Source organism: Ornithorhynchus anatinus, chromosome X5 (genome assembly GCF_004115215.2).
Source record: "Ornithorhynchus anatinus isolate Pmale09 chromosome X5, mOrnAna1.pri.v4, whole genome shotgun sequence".
Classification (NCBI taxonomy): Eukaryota; Metazoa; Chordata; class Mammalia; order Monotremata; family Ornithorhynchidae; genus Ornithorhynchus; species Ornithorhynchus anatinus.
Genome location: NC_041753.1, coordinates 12,764,437 through 12,783,162, shown reverse-complemented (window position 1 = coordinate 12,783,162; position 18,726 = coordinate 12,764,437). Strand labels below are relative to the sequence as shown.

The 18,726-nt window shown below is 47.3% G+C and overlaps 1 protein-coding gene across 1 annotated transcript in view; it reads right to left on the bottom strand.

The window, feature by feature from the left end:
* Positions 1–7,858: 7,858 nt before the first annotated feature.
* Positions 7,859–18,726, bottom strand: part of SHB (SH2 domain containing adaptor protein B) — a 249,053-nt gene continuing 238,185 nt past the window's right edge. Inside the window, exon 7 of the mRNA XM_029055698.2 lies at positions 7,859–12,645. Coding sequence (XP_028911531.1) covers positions 12,462–12,645 — 184 coding nt within the window. The 3' untranslated portion in view covers positions 7,859–12,461. The remainder of the gene's footprint in view (positions 12,646–18,726) is intronic.

Here is an 18,726-nt window from a genome sequence, read left to right as displayed (position 1 = left end):
ACAAGTCAGGGCGATGCAGAAGGGAGTGGGAGAAGAGGAAAGGAGGGCTCAGTCAGGGAAGGCCTCCTGGAGGAGATGTGCCTTCAATAAGACTTCGAAGGAGGGGAGAGTAGTTGTTTGGCTGCTATGAGAAGGGAGGGCATTCCAGGCCAGAGGCAGGACGCAGGCTAGAGGTCGGTGGCGAGACAGTAGGGGAAGCAGCATGGCTTAGCGGCAAGAGCACGGGCTTGGGAGTCAGAGGAAGTGGGTTATAATCCCAGTTCTGCCTCTTGTCTGCTGTGTGACTTTGGGCCAGTCACTTAACTTCTCTCGGTCACCTCATCTGTAAAATGGGGATGAAGACTGTGAGCCCCATGTGGAAAGGGACTGTGTCCAACCCTATTACCTTGTATCTATCTACCCCAGTGCTTAGAACGGCGCTTGGCACAGAGTAAGCGCTTAATACTATTAATATCGCGGTACAGCGAGAAGGTTAGCATCAGAGGATCGAAGTGTGCGGGCTGGGTTGTAACAAGGTGAGGTAGGAGGGGGCAAGGTGATTGAGTGGGCTGGTTGCCTTGGGACTGGTGGACTATGGAGACAGCTCTGCTCCTCCTCCCTTTGTGCCACGCCCATCCAAAACCCAGGACTCTGTAGCACGGAGGTGGCTGTCCAACTCACGGAAGAGCTTCATGAACTTCGGGTTTCAGCTGGGGTCTCTCAGGCTATCATGGCCGACCGGAACCCACCTGAACTCAGCCGTGGTAGAAGAAAAATTTCCGGAACTCACGTTCAGGGGCAATGGAGGGGATGGGACTGGGCTGGGGAGGGTCTGCGTGCCGTCCATCACTGTCCCCCTGCCATCTGCTGTCTCTTTGGTCTCCAGCAGCTGCAGCCCCACCTCTTCTATTGCACGTTGACCCGGGTTCTGGGGCTGCGTGCCCAGCGCTGTCTTCAGTGGCTGGCTAGTCGGCCATCCCCTCCTGTCCCCAGCAAATCCCTGTCACCGACAGATCGCGGAGTGGGGCAGGACTGAGTGTGGCGGGGTGGTGAGGGTGTTGGAGGTGGCTGCTACTGGCGTTTCTCTTAGAAGTTTTATTTTACTGCAGGTTAGAAAATACTCCATGAGGCCATCTTGCTTTTGTCCCTGACGGGCTCAAAATTTAGGCCCCAAACTGGCCTTTGCCCAAGAGCACCTTTTATGAAGTACTCTGATCTGGTGGGACATCCAAATTCTTGAGGCTTGGGGCCCGACTCTGAACCAACCGCTTTCCCTCTTTCTCTCCTGCCTCTCCTTCACCCTCCTTCTGATCCAGACCTCTCTCCCCCTCAAACTGTGGCAGTGTCTGGCCTGGGTCTGACACTGGGACAGTGAGGCCCAGAAACAGTCAAAACAATCTCACCTCTCTGCTGGCAGCCTTGGGCCTAACTTGCTCTCATGATGGTCCCCTCTCCGCTAAATTGGGCCATAAAAGTTCCACCTTTTATCGACAGGTGGAAGGTTCCCTGCCATCTCTTCCCGGTTCCCCCTTCTCTTACTTGGCTCCAGAGTCACCATGGAAAGGGGGGTGGTCCCTCAGAGGAGCGGCCCAAGTGCTCAAAATGGCTCCGGATCCATACAGCAGCAGCTGTTGCTGCCCAGACCCAGCACATGGCCATCCTCTTCCCCCCTAGTCCCCTTGGCTTGAAATGGTCAGCTCCCGGGCCTACTCTACACCTATTTAGCCATCTGGAAAATGGGGATGCTGCTGCCTATCACTCTCATGGGAGTTCCGTGAAGGCAGAATTAAACCATAATGAAGAAGCTTACTCCACAGAAGGGACCAACCCTATAGAGATGGAGTGGCCTGGAGTGGACGCAGTCTTCAAAAGGGTTTGGATCTTTTCCTAGGGGTAGCGGGTCTTCACTCAGTCCCTGGACACCTGCATGCCCAAGAATGGAGATTGTCAGTAGATCCCCAGGAGGAAAAAAGCCTCTAGATGGTAAGCGACTTAAGGTTAGGGACCGTGACTGCCCACGTCATTGTTCTGTAATAATAATAATAATGATGCTATTTGTTAAGCGCTTACTATGTGCCAAGCACTGTTTTAAGCTCTGGGGGAGATACAAGGTGATCAGGTTGTCCCACATGGGGCTCACAGTCTTACTCCCCATTTTACAGATGAGGTCACTGAGGCACAGAGAAGTGAAGTGACTTGCCCAAGGTCACACAGCAGACAAGTAGAGAAGCAGCGTGACTCAGTGGAAGGACCCCGGGTTTAAGAGTCAGAGGTCATGGGTTCTAATCCCAGCTTTGCCACCTGTCAGCTGTGTGACTTTGGGCAAGTCACTTAACTTCTCGGCGCTTCAGTTACCTCATCCGTAAAATGGGGATTAAGACTGTGAGCCTCACGTGGGACAAGCTGATTACCCTGTATCTACCCTAGCGCTTAGAACAGTGCTCAGCACATAATAAGCGCTTAACAAATACCAACATAATAATAATAATAATAATGTGGTGGAGCTGGGATTAGAACCCACGTCCTCTGACTCCCAAGCTCTTTCCACTAAGCCATGCTGCTCCTACAGCGTGTACTCACCCAAGTGCTTAGTACAGTGCTCTGCACAAAGTACGCATTCAATAAATACCATAGATTGGCCGACTGACTGGGGCTAAAAGCAAGGGGTTTCATCAGGGACAAGCTTCCAGATGCCCTCCGCTAAATCACAGTCTGGTGAGCTGAAGGGGGCTGCCTTTTGGATCAAGACCAGTCAGGACCAGATCCCACAGAATCTACTTTGGAAGGAACTCTCTGGTTGGAAGCAGACCTCCCTCCCTTGAATGCCCACAAACCTCTAGACAAGCCTAAAACTACCCTTCCTCAGCAGAAGTTCTTTAGATTAGAGGGACTGTTGGAAGCTGAACTGAGATGATGTGCCTGAAACCACACCAGGAGACTCCTTCTCCAGCCACCTCCCTCAAGGAGCCTACCATCCTAACCCGTAGAATGTAGGGAAGCTGAACTCTCTCAGGACCGGGAGCTGAAAACTGTGTTTTTCTCCAGTTCAGGATCTAGAAAATATGACCCTTGAGGTTCTGGGACTTTAACAGTGCTTACTGTGTGCAGAACATTGTACTAAGCACTTGGGAGAGTACGATATAACAGACACAGTCCTTGCCCGCAGTGAGTTTACAGTCTAGAAGGGGAGATAGACATTAACATAAATTACAGATATGTATGTAAGTGCTGTGGGCCTGGGAGGGGGGGATGAATAAAGAGAGCAAGTCAGGGCGACACAGAAGGGAGTGGGAGAAGAGGAAATCAGGGCTTAGTCAGGGAAGGCCTCTGGGAGGAGGTGTAACTTCAGTAAGGCTTTGAAGGGGGCGGGCGGAGAGAAACTGTCTGTCGGATTTGAGGAGGGAGGGCGTTACAGGCCAGAGACAGGATGTGGTTGAGGGGTCGGCGATGAGATAGATGAGATCGAGGTTCAGCGAGGAGGTTAGCATTAGAGGAGCAAAGTGTGTGGGCTGGGTTGTGGTATGAGAATATTGAGGTGAGGTAGGAGGGGACAGGGTGATTGAGTGCTTTAAAGTCAATGGTGAGGAGTTTCTGTTTGATGCGGAGGTGGATAGGCAACCACTGGGAAGAGTGGGGAAAAATGGCCTGAATGTTTTTGTAGAAAAATGAGCCGGGCAACAGAGTGAAGTATGGACCGGAGTGGGGAGTGACAGGAGGCAGGGAGGTCAGCAAGGAGGCTGATACAGTAATCAAGACAGGATAGGATAAGTGATTGGATTAAGGTAGTAGCTATTTGGATGGAGAGGAAAGAGTGGATTTAGTGATGTCGTGAAGGTCGACCTGACATGATTTAGTGATGGATTGAATGTGTGGGTTGAATGAGAGAGAGGAGTCAAGGATAATGTCAAGTTTACGGGCTTGTGAAACAGGAAGGATAGTGGTGCCGCCTACGGCGATGGGAAAGTCATTGAGAGGACAGGGTTTGGGTGGGATGATAAGAAGATAAGAAGCCAGATTGGAGGGCATTAAGTAGAGAATTGGAGGAGAGGAACTAGGGATGACTTCACTCAAGGATTTTGGAGAGCATCACCAGGAGGGAGATGGGGAGATAACTGGAGGGAGCCGTGGGGTCAAGTTGAGGGACTTTTTTAGGATTCAGGAGACATGAGCATGTTTTAAAGCAGTGAGGGAAAAGTCACTGGAGAGTGAACAGTTGAAGATGGCAGCAGGAGGGAAGAAGAGAGGGGGAAAGTGCTTTGATTAGATGCGGAGGGATTCATTCATTCATTCAATAGTATTTATTGAGCGCTCACTATGCGCAGAGCACTGTACTAAGCGCTTGGAATGTACAAATCAGTAACAGATATAGTCCCTGCCCTTTGACGGGCTTACAGTCTAATCGGGGGAGACAGACAGACAAGAACAATGGCAATAAATAGAATCAAGGGGAAGAACATCTCATTAAAACAATGGCAAATAAATAGAATCAGGGTGATGTACATCTCATTAACAAAATAAATAGGGCAATGGAGATATATACAGTTGAGCAGACAAGTACAGTGCTGAGGGGGTGGGACGGGAGGGGGGAGGAGCAGAGGGAAAGGGGGGAGAAGAGGGTTTAGCTGCGGAGAGGTGAAGGGGGGGGTAGAAGGAGCAGAGGGAAAAGGGGAGCTCAGTCTGGGAAGGCCGCTTGGAGGAGGTGAGCTTTAAGTAGGGCTTTGAAGAGGGGAAGAGAATTAGTTTGGCGGAGGTGAGGAGGGAGGGCATTCCAGGACCACGGGAGGACGTGGCCCAGAGATCGATGGCGGGATAGGCGAGAACGGGGGACGGTGAGGAGGTGGGCGGCAGAGGAGTGGAGTGTGTGCGGTGGGCGGTAGAAAAAGAGAAGGGAGGAGAGGTAGGAAGGGGCAAGGTGATGGAGAGCCTTGAAGCCTAGAGTGAGAAAGGTTTCTACTTTCATTATCTTTAGCCCCAAAGCAAGCCGATTCTTTTCTTTTTTTATGGTATTTGTTAAGTACTTACTGTATGCCAGGCACTGTACTAAGCACTGGGGTGGATACACACTAATCAGGTTGGACACAATCCATGTCCCACATGGGGCTCACCATCTTAATCCCCGTTTTGCAGATGAGGTAACCGAGGCACAGAGAAGTTAAGTGTCGTGCCCAAGGGCACGAAACAGACAAGTGGCCAAGCCGGGATTAGAACCCAGTTCCTGTCCTGACTTTTTAGGTGTATTTTCTCCTTGATATACCATTCTAGAGTAGGTAAGAATTCCCAGCTGTGTGAGGAACAGGATGGAGACTCAGGAGAATAATGGTAAGAGTAGCATTCACTTCGTAGGTGAGGAAACTGAGGCCCAGAGAGGTTATGTGATCTATCTAGGGTCACACCACAGGCAGAGCTGGGTCTACTGTTATTTTCAGAAATGCCTCCTGAGTTTGATAGGGAATGTGATCACTGAATCTCTTTTTTTAAATAACTCAACCTAGCATTTCCTAGTAAGCCACTAAATATTGAAGACAGATTAGGTCTGAAAGACTTTAGGTGCCAGTGAGAATGAGGAACTTTGCATTCCTGGGGAATGTAAATAGTGTGTTGGTATGTGGATATATTTTAAACTTTTGACTATTTTCAGCAGCACAATTTGCCATCAAGAGTGTTTACTCAAGAAGATCCGGAGGGATGGGGTTGGGGGTGCAGATGGAGGGGGTAGATTTTGAGAGAAGGTAGGAATTCTCTTGAGATACTGCTGGGAAAGGTGGGAGAGTTGAAGAAGGGGCAGGGAGAGGAAGGGGCCGGAAAGGAGCAGAGGAAACTTTAAGGAGATCATGCCTGATGGTTTCTGTTTTTCTCAATAAAGTAGGTGATCAGGTCATTAGGGGCAAGAGATAGGGGAGGTCGGGGGACAGGGTGTTTGAAGAGGAAGTTAAATTTCTGAAACAACTGGTGAGGATAATGGGCACGAGAGTCCATAAGGATGGAGAAATGATGTTGCCGGGCACAGGAGAGAGCAGAGTGAAAGCAGGCAAGGATGAACTCAAGGAGAATGAGGTCGGCCTGATAACTGGATTTCTGCCAGCAGCGCCCTTTGGCTCAGGCATAGGAGAGAAGGAAGCAGACCGTGGAGGTGACCCAAGGCCGTGGGTTAGTGGTATGAGCTTGACGAAGGGATGGGGAGTGAGTGAGTCGAGGTCAGTAGAGAGGGTGGTGTTTGAGGGCGTCAATTTGGTCATCGAGGGAAGGTAGTTTCATCAAGGGAAGGTAGTTTGCGTATGGAGACTAAATGGGGCATGATGACGTGAGGAAATTGAAAGAGGTCAGAAGATCAGAGGTCTGTGTTGGGGGACAGGACAGATTTGCAGGGAGGGGGTTTGTGGGAGAGAAGGCAGGTGAGGAGTTTACTCCCATTTAATCCATCCCCACCCCTGTTGCTATCCCTCCCTCTCTTCTTCTTTGGCCCCAAACCCCAGCCAAACTCTATCTGCAGAACTCCCTCTCCAATGTGAACAAATTCCCTTTCACTCTTGACCTGTTTCAATCGTATTTATTGAGCGCTTACTGTGTGCAAAGCACGGTACTAAGCGCTTGTACTAAGTACTAAGACACTGTACTAAGACCTGTTCCCAACCCAGTCACCGCTCCTCCTCACCATCGCGGAAACCTGTCTCTCCCCAGATCACACCCTCTTCCCCGTCACTCTCTCAATCGCTCAGTGGTATTTATTGAGCACTCAGTAGGAGGAGAGCACTGTTCTAAGCACTTGGGAGAATACAATAGAATCGGCAGGTACGCTCCCTGCCCATAACGAGCTTACAGTCTAGAGGGAGAGACATTTATATGAATAATTTATAATATATAATTTAAAGATATGTACGTAAGTGCTGTGGGTAGGGGGTGGGGAGAATATCAAGTGTCCAAAGGTCACAGATTGAGGTCTAACCTTCTCCCACTTCCCTAGACTCAAAGGGAAAGGGGGAGGAGGCAGGCCTGATTTTTGACCCCCAATACTGCTTTTGCACCATCCCACCCCAGCCCACCTCTTTCTCCACCTCTGAAGCCCATGTCATCCACCCCCTCCTCCCACTTCAACTACTAGTTGCTGGAATTTTCTGACCCCCGACCCCACCGCCCAATTTTCCAAGTGATTTGGATAGACATCTCTCTTTCCTCCCTCTCCGTCATTACACTGACCCTCATATCCACGTGGGCATTTCTGATGATCTCTCAGCTGCCTGCTTCCTTTCACTCCTCAGCCCCGCTGGCCTCCTGCTCCATCCCACCTAACCCACCCTCCAAATAGAGGGTAGGGATCATGTCTATTACGATACTGTCTTCTCCCAAGCACTTAGTACAGTGGTCTGCACACAGTAATTACTCAATAAATACCATTGAATGATTGATCGACCACCGATTGTCACGGGAGAATCGAAACCCACCCACAGGAAGTACTCAATAATGTCAATGTTCAACAGGAATAAAGCACACACCTGAGCTAGAAAAGATCTGTGGGGGAGGTGGCTTTTAGGGAGTCGCCATTCTCCAGGCATTCCCCAGGCACTACCAAACAGATGTTCAGTGACTCCCACCTCCAGCCCCCAGGAGTGGAATTATTGAGGAATCCTTTCCCCACTTCTCTTATGTCAGCTCAGTCTTGGACAGAAAATATGAGGGGACCACTTTTCAGGAAAAAAAAAGGCCTGATTAAAGTCATAATCCACCATCTAGTCTAGAACGATTAATTATGACTGTCAGAGTCTTTGATTTTTCCAAGATAGCTTATCCAGTTAGATATCAATTTCTTTCCTACCCACATAAAACATCTCCCTTTTAAAGGCTCATTAAGTTATCTTTAAAAGAAAGAAACTGCTATGCTCTATTGAATGCATTAAACAAGACACTTTTATATTAAAAGTTTCACATTAAATATACATCTTTATACATCATATCACACAAAATTTGAACATGACAATTCTGCATTCAAAGTCTCCATTAAACCATTAAGACAGTAGATACCCAATACACAAACAACAGCAGTTACTGATAAGTGACACACAAACAGTTGATTATGACTGGCACGTTACTCGGCACAGAAGAAATTACGGGAAGAACAGCTCTCGAGGTGTTGGAGGTGAAAAAAATCTCTCCCGATCTCACCCGAGAGATTTCATCAGTGTTTAGGTCATGAAGAAGGTGCAATGATTATAAACTAGTGCCATGTCTTTCACTGGTTCTATTCAGAAAGAACCTCTCCATTTTGCCTCTGCAGTTGTTGTTTAGTAAGTTAATTCATCAAAGGCAGAAGGGTGTAGCCCGAGAACCCCAGAGGCCAAAAATCATCCACGGAGCCGCAGGAAACGCATACACCGAGCCCTGTTACACAAACTTCCTCCCCATGTCCCGACTCTGCATTCGCTGAGTCTTCTATACAGTTGGGCCACTCTGGGGGTGAGGTTGGCAGTTCAGTTCGGTTCAGTCTAGTTTTTCTCTGCTTCTATTTCCTCGGACCTTCCGCCAAAAAGGGGACCAGTCCTTAACGGATACGGAGAGCAACAGGAACTGGAGTAAGTCCACTGGGATCATTTCCCACATAGCAACGAGTACCCTTCGGGTTACAGTTCAGTTAGGCATCCAAAGCATTTAAAGCGGAGAATGGCATTTCATTTTGTGGCAAATATTGAACATTGGTTCTTAACAAACGACATCGTCCGTTGGCTCTGCCTTTGGGTTCTTTCTGAAGGATCAAATTTACACTCTTGTTCCATGTCTATTTGAAAATCTATTTTCATTTTTGTAAAGTGCAAAACCAACACAACACGGGAGGATGGCATTAGAGAGGTCTTTCAGAAGGAGAAGACGCCATTCTTCGAGTAACCTTGAAACCAGGTGAGGATTCGACTGTACTCTGAGCTTGCGGTATGACCTCATTGCGGTCTGGGACGATAAAGACTTCTAGCCTTTGTGATCTTTCTCTAATGACTCCACCACAGATATTCTTAGTTTAGACTCGGTGGGTTAAAGATTTCTCCCCCTACTCCCCCTCCAAGCCTATCATCCTCCACCCCCTCCAAAAAAAAAATCCAAAAACGAAACCCCACAACATCTTTCTTTCAAAATGACATCTTGGTCGATCTGATGGTACACGAGGGCCAGTTACACTTTATCCATTTAGGAAAACCTCTACCCTCCTTTATCCATTTAGGAGATGCTCTACACAGCAGAGCATTTGTTCCTTCACAACTGAACACTAAGATACTGGCAGAAAGGTAATGTCAGGGGGCAACCCCCATGCCTTCCCCCTCACTGGCCCTTTATACAATTCTACAGCAAGTTAAACAGCTTGAGGAAACCAATCCAGGGAGGCCGCCGAAGATGCTGGAAATGCAATGGTGGGGACTACTTTCTTTTCCCTTAAATGAAATGCAGCTTAATTATTTATTCTCATTGCCTGTTGCTGACAAGCCAGTCCTAAAAAACCCACATAACTCAAATGTGAGTAGTTCCGAAAGAGAATAATAGGTTCAATTGTTAGCTGTTCAAGAAAATATGAATACACGCTGACAAAGAGGAAACATCCACAATTAGAGGAAGAAGAGGGAGAGGCTCATAAAAAAAACCCCAAAAATGAACAACCAAAAAACTTTAAATGGGCTGTGCAGGCATGATTATTATTTGCTTCTATCAATGGTAAGCAATGCCACATACTGTTACCTATTACATAGCCCCTGTAGCAAAAAGGGGCATTTTCAGAGCTGAGGCGCAGGAGAAAGCGGGGGGTGGGGGGGTGGGGGGAAGAAGAGTAAAATTAGCTTATGAAGGAAGGGGAGAGATTTTACAATCACTTAAATAAGCAAAGACAGAGTTACAGTGCAAACAAACTCCTGTTTTTATTTAAGTCACATGTACTGAACATTTTGGGGGAAAGGTTTTCACGCAAAAAATCCCACACTGACGACACCGTCCAGGGAGATGTGCATCTCCTGCTTCGGAAACAAATTCAGTCTGTAGAAATGTCATCGGGTCTTCACAAAGTGTTATGCACAGCTGTACAAGTCTGACCAGACTTGCTTACTTACAGGACTGTTAACATGTAGCATATAGTCCTTCCCCTGAGGACAAAAAGTGATTCGTTACGGAATGGTAACAGCTTCCTTATTGAAGGCTTCCCTTGCCTTGGCATTTCACCGTCTGGAAGTGCAGACCCTTAACTTGCTTGCACGTCATAAAAAAAAAATACAGGCGAAAATAAAGTACTTAAAGTAATCTTGCCTCACGGAATGTATCTGAAAATGCAAAATGGGCAAAATGTTGAGGTTTATTTTCCTTGGAAACTTAATCGCAACTCTTGCCAAAGCACACAAGCTGAATTAGAAACGATCAAGCGCTCAAGTCAGAAGCGGTATCTCTGGGAATCCTCATCTATCTTGAGGAAGAAAGTATAAAAACCAAGCCATGGAAGAGACCGCTGGGTTCGTTCCTATAAAGGAAGCCCCTCATTCGGACGGAAAGCCATCGCGCAACAATCCTTCCAAGAAGAGGAAAGCAAAACGCTTCCGCAGCTTCGGCGATAGATGAGATCCAGTGAAATCTGTGGCCACTGACTAAGACCAAGTCTGATTCTTGACGAAGATTTTTAGCCGACCGCGTATCCAAAAACTCAGCTCTAAACCTTTCGACCAGTCAGTGCCGGAGTCAACTCGAATAACTTCGAATTGATAGATACAAGGGTGAAAGACAGAATACTTAGTATTAGCTTGGGAACCCACCGGTGCCTGGTCCTATGTTCTTCTCACGCTGTACAACGGAGCAGGATTTTCCAGGGCTGCAAGGAATGGTTATTCCAATACATTTTTTTTTTCAACCAGCACATACCCTAAGCATATTTGGTGAGTGGGGAGGGAATTGACAGGAAGGTGACAATTAGCATTGGACATTTTCACAGCCTTCTCAGGGTCTGTCCTGTACGCAGAGGTAACAAAATCTCAACTTCAATCCCCGGATGAAGAAACCCAGTATTGCCAGCAGAAACTAGTCAGTACTGACGGGTTCTTTGACCAGGTCGGACACCCATGTTTGAATCACAGTTTTGAATGGTGCCAGACCTCATTTGGAAACTAGGAGGAGGCTTACGTTTGGGTTTCTGAGGCAGCACAACTTCACAATTTGCTTCTTTTCAGTAACTGAGTGGTAAGGGAAAGGAATGCCGGGATGGTCCGTTTGGTTGTTGTACGGGTCTAATTTCCTTTCAAGTGGGGACCCGACTCCATTCTGCAACCTCACCCTTCTTTGACCTTTAGATGCCCTCGGAGAAGCCAGATTCACAATTTTCTGCATACTATACTACTATTCAACCTCACTTGGAAAACTGCAAAGGCCATTTAAGAAAGGTTTTTCCAACCCCCAGGCAAAAAGGATATTGGGTACTGTTAGCTGGCTACCTCAGTGGGAATCAAACCATACCCTACAGTTACCTAGATAAAAATCACCAACGGAAGCAGTGAGAGCCTTTCGGAGGTCTGAAACCCAAGTTATAGGAACACGGACCCTCCCCTTCTAACGACTTTAGTTCCACAACCTACACATGGGTCACATTGCACCAGTACAACAGAAAACAGAATCCAATGTGTCCTACTTGGTCTGTGAGTGAGTACAGTCACCCTCTGAGATTTATTGTTGTACCCCCCGCCCAAATATATATATATATATTAAACCACTATTTTATTTACATTCCCTGTTCATAAATAATTGAACTTTTTTTGCAGGAGGCAATATGACTGTTAACGATCTCCTAATTACCTCAGATAAAGGACTTCTCTGTTGGATCAGACTAGACAACTGTGTGCAAACACACCCCCACCCACATACACACACACACTCCCCCCTCCGCCCCCCACTGCGCCCGCACACAGGGAAAGGGGCAGTTACAAGAACTTGTGAGCCAAACCACGCCAATATGCCAACTATCTCTAGGTCCCCAAAGAATTGGCGTTTGTCCTTGTGGTCGGTAAGGGTGTAGAGTACAGCACCAGTGGAAAATGATTTTTTTTACTGTATGCAGGTGTGAACGAGTAGGAGAACAAAGAAACAAAAATCCTCAGAGCTCACTTGGGGCTCCGAGCTGCTTCGCTTCGTTTACCGTTGAAGGCAGATCTTTGGATTTGAAAATATTTTAATTCACAGAAGGAAAGGCAAAGGGGTGGGGGTGGATTACCTTGTTATCACATTTAAATATGATGCCCCCCCTCCCTTAAATAGAAACATAGTTCTAACCACATGCAGTTGTGCAATAGTACCATACATACTATAATAGTTTTTATACAGCTAGCAAATCTAAAGGTTAAAGGCAGTAAGTCTCCATTTCCAAGATCCGTCCAGAGCCCTGGCCATCGTCGCAGAGGACGGATCTCGCGGGGCAAGACGGACTCTTGCTCGGTTGCTCATCCATCCCCTCCCGTCCACAGGAAGGAGCGAGGTCGGACCTCTCATAGGGTTCGGACAGCCACGGGGTAAAGGAGGGATAAGTGTTCTGCTCCTTTAATTGGTAGTTTTTTGGTGGTGTAATAGTGGATCACTTCGGGGACGCTGTCAAACGGCGGGCTGTTCTGACCCAGAATGTATTTCTCTTTGGTTTTTGTCAATTTCATGTGCATAAAGCCCTGACTGCTCCTGCAAAGAAAACAAGAAAGAGGAGGTTATTGCATTATTCCGAGCGGCTTCGAAACGAGGCTGCCGTGTCCAACGTGATCGCCTCCCTCCGTTGGTAAAGGAGTGGATTTCAAATGCTGACGGGCTATTTCTCGGAGAATTACCGTTTGAGCTGGTGCTGCGGGGTCAGGCTAACTGCTCAACGCAGGACGGGGTCATTTCTCCCAGCAGAAGTAAAAATAATCAAGTCAAAGCCAAGTCCAAAGTCCAGCTTTCCTGCTTACGATAATCAAAGCAAAATCGTGCCTGTCCGACGCCAAAGATAACTACAACCTTTTGATTCCTTTTATCTCCCATCCCCAGAAACTCTTCTATTTGGAACGTCTTCTTCGACCAGGATCAAAGCAGAAGGTTGCCAGTTCCTCACGGCCCTACGTAAACTAGAACGGGACTTACTGCAAGGTCAACGCGATAACCCCTAATATCTAGGCAAAAACTGCATTGCCCATGCACTCCTCAGCATCAGTGGTTTCCTGCCTCTTCCTCTAGCGGAAAAGCGGGCTCCTGATATGAAGAGATTAAGCAACCGAGCCTCTGATGGATGGGAAAGGTGGAGAATACCGTATTCGGGGGTAATTCTCTGCACCCCACAGACCTTGGTGCGTCGGGGCTCAGTCCCTATTTGAGACTCCCTTCTTCCCTTTCTGGATTGTTGGGAGGGCACCCAGCATTTCTCAGAGTGGGGAAATGCTTTGAGCTCCCGGAAGCAAGGTATCGAACACAAAGAGGCTGCATCTTTAATTAAACATCCGGAAACCGGGTTGGGATTTCATAGGACAAGGAAGCTTGCGGGAGATCTTTACCTGACATCTGGATTGCTCCATCCGTTCATATCCCTACACTTAAGAATTAGACGAGTTACGCTGCTTGGCTAATGTTACCACTCTGGCGTAGGCAGGTTCAGAATACGAGCTTACTCTCCGTCTCACCGTTAACCGAACGTTGTCACTGGCTGAATCGCCGAATATTTTGAACATTCGCAATCACAGTCAAATTAACGTGATACTTGATATTTTCTAAAAGGGAAAGACGCTGTGGAGTATTTCTATAGAGCTATCTTCTTACCTTTTTATTACAAGTTTTACAAGTTTAACCACATGATACATTTCACCTGTGGCTGACTGGACCATTTTTTCATACTCCTCAAGTCCTTCCCCAAATACCTCGTCATTATCATCATCAATGTATTTATTGAACGCTTACTGTGCACTTGGGAGAATACAACACAACGGAGTTGGTAGAAACATTCCCCGCCCACAACGAATTTAATGCTACTGCTCTCGATAGCTCGCATAGCCTAAGAAATTCCATTCCACTTAGAAGCCAATAATCGTGATTTAAAACTTTAGTCACATTCTCCAGGTGTCTAATGAAAAAACTGGGGCCTTTCCTGGTGTATGTAACAAAATTTTACAATTAAAACTTTCATTTTAATTGGAGAACTACTCTAATTAATCTCCATTCCAAGTGGTTTAAACATTTTCCAATTTATACTTTATGTATATGACATTCTCAGCGGAATGGTTTAAGTAAATGTAAGCTCATATTTTTCAGATTTGTTGAAGCAATTCTCTGATGAAATGACCCTTCTATGAGGAGTAGAAATCACCACAGGCACTGTAATTATAATGTTGCCAGCCTAAAGAAAAAAAATCTTGATTTAAATTTCAATTCTTTACAGGAACGATTCTCTTTTGAAACATAATTGCTCTCTAAACGATTTCCTTTAAGCCAAGGGTGACATCTCTAAATACATTATTATAGGGAGATATATTGTTCTGTTCCATCAGTTCATTATGCATTTCCTCAGCTAGTAAATGGCTTAAAGATTCTACCCCCAAATTAATGTGATCAGAGAAATAGGTACATGCTAATTTAAGAATCCAGTTAAAATTGAAGGCTTAAAACATTTATGCTTCTCCTTGGAGGCAAAACCGGAGGCGTTGCGCAACACTAAAAATATCAAGAAAGACAGAACTTAAAATATTTCATATAGACAGACATACATACTAGAAGTAACAAAGGAAAAGGGTGCTGGGAGCCATCTTAAAAACACATCGGCCCGGCCGATTCCCAGAGGAAAGTATCCAAAATGGAGTTGCTAATCCAGTGGATGCATTTGGAGAAATTTTATCGCGTCAGTAAAGGGTCCCCTTGAAAAGAGGAACAGAATCTACCAAACGGTAAGGCAAATTCCGTTTCCTATCGAGAAATCCATACTACAGAGACCTTCCTGCTGGCTCTATTTGAGAACGAGCAAAGAATGACTTTGGTCACCTGTTGCCAACAGACCTACCGAATGAGACAGAGTTGGGGGCGAAGCCGGAGGTGACGACTAGGTGACTCCTTAGTTGCGGTGCACAGTGTGGTCCTCGTTGCCGTGACAGGACTCTGAGTCCCCCCCACCACCGGCAGCCCTTGAGCCTACCTTGGCCTACTCTGCCCCCTCCCCCCCCCCAGTGACCCTGTGGTGACTCCGGAAACCCACGGCCCCTCGGATCGGGCATCGGAGGGTGGCTCTGGGGTGTCCTGGGCCCCCACCCGACGCCCTCCGTTGGCCCTGCACCCTCAAGTACCCAGTTGCTGAGACTGATTCAGCTTCTGGTAAGCACATTCACCAGGTTCACGCCGGGAGGCAGGGCGCTCTTTTTACGTCAAACGGCAGTTTCTCGTAAAATAGGACCCTGGCAGGTGCTTTGGGAATAAATGAAAATGTACGCTAGCTTGTTTCAGCAAAGCAAGTGAGGCTTTATAGGATTGAGAACTTGTAAACTTCAATATGACCTCATGCCAGACTGCCAACTATGATGACTGGCTTTATTGTGTTGCGGACAAATGTTTATATAGGGGCTTTTCAAAGATGACAAGAAGGGTATAATGGGAGTTTATCTAAGAAGGGAAATTTTTATTAAATGAGGGACCCGCAAAAGAAAGCTGTCACGAAACTGAAAAGTGCACTCAGTCATGTGTGTCGCTATATATATTTTTATGGAACATTATGCAATAAAAAATACCCGAAGAAGGAATGTATTCACAATATTATGCCTTAACGTGTTGGCTGTTGACCTTCTCATGAGCAACAGAGGTCGAATGCTTGGCTCTAATTCCTACCCGTTTTACTGGAGCTGATAAACGGTAAATATTCTGCCCTTGCCAAACATTTTTTTTTTTCCACGGTATCTGTTAAGCGCTTTATTATGCACCAGGCACTGTACTGCGTGCTGGGGTAGATACAAGCTAATCAGGTTGGACACAGTGCGTGTCCCACATGGGGCTCACAGTCTCAATCCCCATTTTACAGATGAGGTAACTGAGGCAGAGAGAGGTTAAGGGACTTGACCTTGGGCAGCAAGCGGCGGAACCAGGATTGGAACCTGGGTCCTTCTGACTCCCAGGCCCATGCTCTCTATCTGCTAGGCCAGACCGCTTCTCAACACTAGCTTTGTCCCCAAAAAGAATGAAAGTTACTTTTTTAATGGTATTTGTGCATTCATTCATTCAATCGTATTTATTGAGCGCTTACTGGGTGCAGAGCACCGTACTAACCGCTTGGAAAGTACTATTTGGTGACAGAGACGATCCCTGCCCAACAACGGGCTCACAGTCTAGCACGTCCTGGGTGTCATGCACCGGAGAAGCAGCGTGGCTCAGCGGAGAGAGCCCGGGCTTGGGAGTCAGAGGTTGTGGGTTCTAATCCCAGCTCTGCCACTTGTCAGCTGCATGACTTTGGGCGAGTCACTTCACTTCTCTGGGCCTCAGTGACCTCATCTGGAAAATGGGGATTAAAAAAGACCATGAGCCCCATGGGGCCCAAGCTGATTACCTTGTATCTACCCCAGCGCTTAGAAGAGTGCTTGGCACATAGTAAGCGCTTAACAGATACTATCATTATTATACCTTGTTCTAAGTGCTGAGATAGGTTCAAGTTAATTAGGTCTGACACAGTTCTGGTCCTGCATGGAGGGAGAATGGGTATCGCCATTTTACACTTGAGGAAACTGAGGCACAGAAGTTAAGTGACTTGCCCAAGATCACATAGGAAGCAATCCGTAGGGATTAGAACCCAGGTCCTTCTGACTCCCAGGCCCGTGCTTTCTCAACTGGGCCATGCTACTTTCCCTCATATCGCTCTAACGGAGTGCTCAAACTCAGTTCAGGATTATTACGACTGCTCAAGAACAATCCAAGGCACTGACAGTTCAATTTTTGAGCACCCCCAGTCAGGCACTGGACCCTGATTTTCTAAGAAACTCATTTGGCAACCTTCAAAAGTGGAATTAAAAAGCAGGCCCATTTCGGTCAGTAGTAACTCGGTTCTAATTAGTGCTCAGAGGGAGACACATATGCATGTACAGAGATTCACCCTGGCCACTGGAGCCTGAGCTGCCCAGCCTAAACAGCTGGTCCAGGCAGACATTTGAGATGGATTTTATTTTTACTGAAAGATAAAAGGCCACATCCTTGGGAACAGAGTTCCAGTATTAAGCAGCAGGTGGACATTTGCAATGCAGATGGTTAAAAGTGTGCAGATAAATTGGGGGTGAGCTTAGGTCTGGGGTTTCATCGTCCATAAGGGAGGAAGTCACCTTGAATGGATACACTTTCCCTTCTATTCAACCTCTTTATGCGCTAGGAGATAGAGAAAAAGGAAAATAAAGGCCAAATCCCTCGCTGGGGGCCTGATGCATTTAATAGTTTTGCTCACAACTGGAAGCATGAAGTGAAATGACAAGAATTTGGGTGTCGTCTCGGAGGTTGAAAGGAAGGGGCGGCAGCGGATCTTTAAATGATCCACACCAAGGGCTGGGGAGGTAGACCCACCGCTAGAGAAAGAGAAGGATGGCAGAAGAACACACAGCTCTTCTTCTCTCTCGGAAAAGGCTCCGCAGAGTCCACACGGCTGATGAGAGAGAGAGAGAGGTGCCTTTTTTGGCTGCTGCTATCCCCAGCCCATTCAGGTAAACATCAGCCCAGGTCTACGTCACGCCGGAAGTTTTACGGTGGATGTGCGGAGCTTCGGGGTGGGTTATGGTCCGGTTCAGGGGGCGTGCGATTCCGTCCCTCTATGGGCCGGGTGGGATGAAGCACTGTGGTGGGTAACGCTGGCTAACCGTTCTGCTGTGGGAAAACCGGGGTCGACACAGCTCGTTGCAAGCTTTCTATGCGTGGCCCGTGTGAGGTGAGTTCAAGTTCCTTGCTAGTGGCTTAGATGCACCACGATCCTACATCTCCCAGTGCAGTCCTGCTTCTTAGACCATTGAGAAAACAACGGAGGAAACTTTCAGTTCTGTTGGCTTCCTGCTGTGGGGCTCCTCTCATTTCACTCCTCCTCAGGATGCGTGATTAAAATGAGCAAGTCTCTCTCGGACAGCAAGAATGGTTCTAGGAAGCTTAAACAAGCTAAAACAAACGACTGAAACAAGCCACAGAGAGTCGGTGGGCTTTAGAGGAACGCCCTGACCCACCGGGAGCGTCACTTCGGCAGAAAAAGAGATGGCATCACCCATCACGTCGCGGGCGGGACCTCTGTATGTGCTCCCAGGCTTCATTCAGATCGATCGGTCGATCGATCGGTGGTATTTACTGAGCGCTTACTGAGGTTAAACCTTCAACGAGATCTCACCGCAGCTTTTTTCTTGGGGCTGAGAAATATATAACTAGTCTTGGCAGCCTGATGGCGCCTTCACAGTTTACTGTAACCCACTGCTGGAGGTGCCAAAAGGAGATGCCAGACGCAAGAAGGGGCCGAAGTCGGTGAAACAAATACAGACGTGCTACGATAAACAACCCCTGCTGACTACCCCTTGATGAGACGATAGTCAGATGGTAAAATCCTGCTGAACTGGGACAAGTATTGTCCTTAGTTTGATAAGGTGCAAGGACAACGCTTATCAGCACACGGCAAGCCAGAAATGTCCATCCAGCACTGAAGCGGGAAGAGGCAGGAAAAATACACTCCAACTGGGGACGAGGAGGGTGGGTGGCGGACACGGTTCGGGGGCATCTCTTCTGGTTTGAGAGGATTCTCAATCTTTTTCAACC